Source organism: Phragmites australis, chromosome 22, assembly GCF_958298935.1.
Source record: "Phragmites australis chromosome 22, lpPhrAust1.1, whole genome shotgun sequence".
Taxonomy (NCBI): Eukaryota; Viridiplantae; Streptophyta; class Magnoliopsida; order Poales; family Poaceae; genus Phragmites; species Phragmites australis.
Genome location: NC_084942.1, coordinates 17,343,782 through 17,348,813, shown reverse-complemented (window position 1 = coordinate 17,348,813; position 5,032 = coordinate 17,343,782). Strand labels below are relative to the sequence as shown.

The 5,032-nt window shown below is 39.9% G+C and overlaps 1 protein-coding gene across 1 annotated transcript; it reads right to left on the bottom strand.

Moving 5' to 3' along the window:
• Positions 1 to 2,334: 2,334 nt before the first annotated feature.
• Positions 2,335 to 4,404, bottom strand: LOC133904440 (LIM domain-containing protein WLIM1-like). Its single transcript, XM_062345946.1, has 5 exons — positions 3,938 to 4,404; positions 3,651 to 3,747; positions 3,513 to 3,556; positions 2,975 to 3,058; positions 2,335 to 2,741 (listed from the first exon to the last, which is right to left on the bottom strand). Exons 1-5 carry the CDS (start codon positions 4,076 to 4,078, stop codon positions 2,520 to 2,522), a joined length of 588 nt encoding a protein of 195 aa, XP_062201930.1. The 5' UTR covers positions 4,079 to 4,404; the 3' UTR covers positions 2,335 to 2,519.
• Positions 4,405 to 5,032: the final 628 nt, after the last annotated feature.

The window sequence follows — 5,032 nt, the reverse complement described above, 5'->3', positions numbered from 1 at the left end:
TGGTACTGGAAATTGTAAACTCACCTGGCAACTTCTGACTTTAAGCAGTTATAGGAATATATACAGCTATGAACAGCTCAAGTGCGTACATGATGCAGGCTTTTATCATTTGTCTTCATGATCCACAACAATACAAATGAAGAGCTAGGTAACATTTCCCTTTTCTATCTTTATATTCGTACAATCCCGCCTTTTTATTTTCTTACAAGTAGGCATAACAACATCCACAAAAGGTCTAATATCTGTTCGATGGGGTGCTGATTTCAGTGCATTGTAGAATCAGTTAATTACAGGATGATGTTATGGTACTTAAAATAATGCATTGTATTAATATATATCTTCTTAATATAAAGTGTTGCATGGCTTCTACGTTATACACAGAATCTTCTTCTTTTTTCACTGATGTGTAGTTGCAGTATTTTCATTGTACTGGACCATTCATTCATTATGTCCATTAGTAGTTATGATTGTCCCAGAGCATGCTTTATTTTTGTACTACCTATGGGCAAATTCTTTTCTTTTTACCCATTGTTATGTTTTAACATGCCAACTTAGATGTGTGGTCCAATTGAGGGCCCTCACATTAATTGTTACTATCCTTTTTGCAAAAAAACAAAAGAAATGGTTGATGGGTAGGACATTGCCATGTTAGTTGGTCAAAGGACAGCCAGTGAAGGTGTCAGGGTATGCAAGCTGGTGCCTGGGGATCTCAGCAGCTGGGTAGTGACTGTCATAATTCATGATCACTTAGAAAATTAGTGCCACATCGGATCCTGCCATAATTGTTTTGAGTGAATTGCACAAAACTATAAGTATTGTGTCATTTATAACACAAAACTACAAGTATTATGAATAGTTACACAAAATTATAAGTATTGTGCACTAATTTAACACAAAACCCAATTTTAATTAGATTCATCTAAAAAATGGTCTTATGTTTCTTAAAAAATTCTAGAATTTTTTTGTACGTGCTCCATAATCTACGTGCAACCCATTTTAATTGAATTCATCCAAAAAGCCTGTGTAAAATTTAAACTAAAATTCTCCAAAAATACTACTTTTATAACTCCTAACAATTGTTAGGGCCTCAAATAAAATCCCAAAAATATGAGAAAATTCACTAATATTTTTCTTATATGATGGTCTAATTTCTAAAATTATTTTTAGCCCTAGGTTATATGGTGAAAAAGTAAGTTCCTTTATAACGCTCTATTTAATATAAAGGAACTTACTTTTTCACCATATAACCTAGGGCTGCAAATAATTTTAAAAAAAATAGTCCATCATATAAGAAGAATATTAGTGACTTTTTCCATATTTGGTATTTTATTTGAGGTCCTAACAATTGTTAGGAGTCATAAAAGTAGCATTTTTAGAGAATTTTAGTTTAAATTCTACATAGGTTTTTTGGTGACACTTATTAAAATTGGTTGCACATGGATTATGCAACACATACAAAAAGTTCTATGATTTTTAAGAAACATAAGACCATTTTTTGGATGAATCTAATTAAAATCGGGTTTTGTGTGAAATTAGTGCACAATACTTGTAGTTTTGTGTTATTATTCATAATATTTATAGTTTTGTGTTACAAATGGCACAATACTTGTAGTTTTGTGCAATTCACTCTTATTTTTTCTCAGGCCAGGTTTATCCTCTCTGGGTTCCTGTATGGCCTGTCTATTTGGGGACGGCAATAAGGTTATGGGGTAGCAATTAGAGTAGGGTTGAACGAAGCTGGCCCCTATTTGATTCCATGATATGAACTCACTTTATGCATGTTTTGTCTTGCACTGATGAAACTTGAAAAACCAAATACAAAGATTATACTGTGCCCCCATAGAACTCGCTGTAACTTGTGCATTTGTCGTATGACCATAAACGATACAACGAGGTGGTTATGGCAATTTGGAAATCCTTCAGTTAATTAAACATGGAAGGATATATTTCTTGAGTGTTGTATCTGACGTTCATGATTATCCAACATTCTGAATTGTCATAATTGTCTTGTTGGCTTGCTTGACACCTGCTAGAAAGCTTCATACTACCTCAGGGCATTAAACTATATTCACCTTTGCCTCTTGTTATATGGTCTATTTTGATACTGATTCTTGATTTGGTTTGGATGTGTACCATTTCCTTTTGATGAGGCGCCAGCTAATCAATGTGTTTTAGTGGTTGAAAGTTTAGGTTGCTCAGCGTTCGCATTTTTCCATCATTTCTTTATCATTCCTGATCCATTTTTCTTTTGTTCTCCATTCTGTAGCCAAATAGCACATAAATCAAAAGATGAATCTATGACCTAGATTTCTATGATTGTATATGCATCTTGTGAATAATGATCAAATGGTTCAAACCAGGTAGAGATAGTTCGACTCAAATATAACAAGGTTTACATGCAGAAATGCACATGCAAGACCTCCATTGGTAAAACTGAAAAGGAATGTGCCACCGAAAATATACTGCCCCAGAGCAAATGCAAGAAGACTCGTTATTTATCTCTTGGAAACACCCATGGATTAATATTCTAATTCTTCATCCTCCACTGACCCAGCTTGTGACGCCTTCTCGTGCTCGTTCTCAAGCTGGCTGAAGTTCCCCTTCTCTTTGATCAACTGGATATGGTGGTGCTTGCAGTAGAGCTTCCCTTCATGTGCGATGTAATTCGAAGGGCTGATGGTGCATCCTCCATGGCAGCACTTGAAGCAGCTCTTATGATACATAGTCCCGTTAACAGTAACCTGCAGGTTTGGTGCGTGCATTGCAATCAGCACACTATTATTCATGCAAACTCTTAAGAGGTACGATATGCCTGTGTCACCTTTTCTTATCTTTAAGCGAAAAGTATCAATAATTGAGCATCCAACATGGAAATGCAGCAAATGCTGTCTTCATAGATATGGGATTTCGGCTACAGGTTGTCAAATAAAGGAGATTCAAACTACAAATAAATGATTGAGATATAGAATAGTACCCTCTCGATTGGATAGACTGTCTTGCTGCATCCAACACATTTCTCTCTGGTGCCAGCAAATGCGCTCGATACTTTAATAGCATTCTGCCAAATATGCAATCATGATGAGCGTCGTCAAGTGCCAGTAGTTGATAAAAAAACAAAAATATGAATAGTGCCAACTGCATGATATGAAACACTGAAACTATACAACACTGATCGGCTTCTTGGGGACCAAGGTTTTATAAATATTTTTCTTATTATCTGCTAAATACACTTCTTATTGAAACAGATTTACTCTGTTCAGATCCATGCATCACACTTTGGTTTTGAGTGGCTGTGTATGTCACTCTTTCTCTCTGTAACCATTGTGCGTATCCAAAAATTCAAATCCATGCAATTCTCATCAGATTTGAGGGGTTGTTTATGCCTATCAGATCAATAATTCGATGATTTTCGTTTTTTATGTGTAACTTCTGGACTGAAAAAGAAAATGCAACTTCATAGGTACTCAAAATACATCTATTCGGTACAACATGAATCCTAACTTGTTGCGTACCTCATTCTCAATGTTTCTTTCTGGCTTGACAACCTTTGGAGTTCCTGAACCATTGCGGGTGAGGACATGCCAGTCAGGCTCAAGAACGGCCAGATCTCTCCATATTGCAAAGGAATCAAGGAAACAAGTTGATCATACCTTCAAAGCTCTTGTCCAAACTCCCGGTCCTCTTGAACAGCTGGTCAAAGTGAGGCCTGCAGTAGAGCACTCCCTCGAAGGAGTTGTAATTCGCAAGCTGCAGGAGAGAACATTGTCACGGTATACTGGTAAGTTTCGCCACCTAATTACTTCATTTCACTTCTTCCAGCAAAATGTTACTATTCTCAGAGAAGTCCAAGAGCAACTTTTTGCTGAGCTCAAATAGCTCATCTTTACAAACTGAATTCAGTGGCTTATGGGGAGGATGGTAGCATAGGTTGTGGCACCTTGAGGGTGCCCTTGCAGTGGTGGCACCGGAAGCAGGCCTTGTGGTAGACGCGGTTGTCGGCGGTGAGCTTGTCGACCAGGTACACCGTCTTGTCGCAGGCTGTGCACTTGGTCGTCGTCCCCTGGAAGGAGGTCGCCATTGCCCTGCACGCCGCAACACCCCGTTCTCTGCCTACAACTACAAGGCAAGGCTGCTAGAGAGAGAGAGAGAGAGATGGCTCCCTACAACTACAAGGCAAGGCTGCTAGAGAGAGAGAGAGAGATGGCGTTGCAGCACTCCCAAGCCGCCCTTGAGCTGCTGGTGGTTATATGGGAATTGGGAATGGTGTGGCTCAGTGGTAGGTGGTGGGCTGCAGGTATTGATACCGCTAGGCAGGACACAGCTAGGGAGGGAGGGGGGGCAGGGAATGTTGGGGGTGACAGAGAATAGTGTGTGCCAAGTGGGAGGGAGTGCCTCTGTAGAACTGCACGGTGCTGTAATAGTTATTGATATGTGAGTGGTTCCCTCCCCACATATCAGTAGGATCTCTCCGAAAGAGCAAGGGAGGGGTACCAAGTGGGGGCCGGTCTGACATGAATGGGAGGGAATGGCGTGGTGGTTGTGGAAATTTGCGGAGGGGCTAAGCAAAATCCACCACATGTGAGGACTGACGATGACAAAAAGGGGAGGGAGAGAATAGTCTGTGACGATTATGAGAGAGAGCGAGAGAGAGAGATCTGTCCCCTGTTTCACTGCAAGAAGGAGAATTAGAATGATATGGATGCATGTTTAAGAACAGGAGAATGCAGGTGGGTGAAAACTGAAAACCAAAGGGCAGCTGAATTCCATCTTTGGGTTTGAGTGGTGGAGCGGAGTAGGTAGCTTGTGATCTTGACAAAGAGTGAAACCGGTTTGGGGATCTCTGCTTGATTGGAACATGCTGCCACACCACACCACACCATGTGCTCTGACCCAAAGCTTATAATGTGCCTGCAGACTTCTGTCTTTACAGTTTACAGCCTCTGGTTATGGTTGTGGGGCGGGGGGTTTGCTTCTTGTAAAATTACAAAAAGGAAATTCCATTTGGTGCTTTTGCGCAATTGGCTCTTTTCTA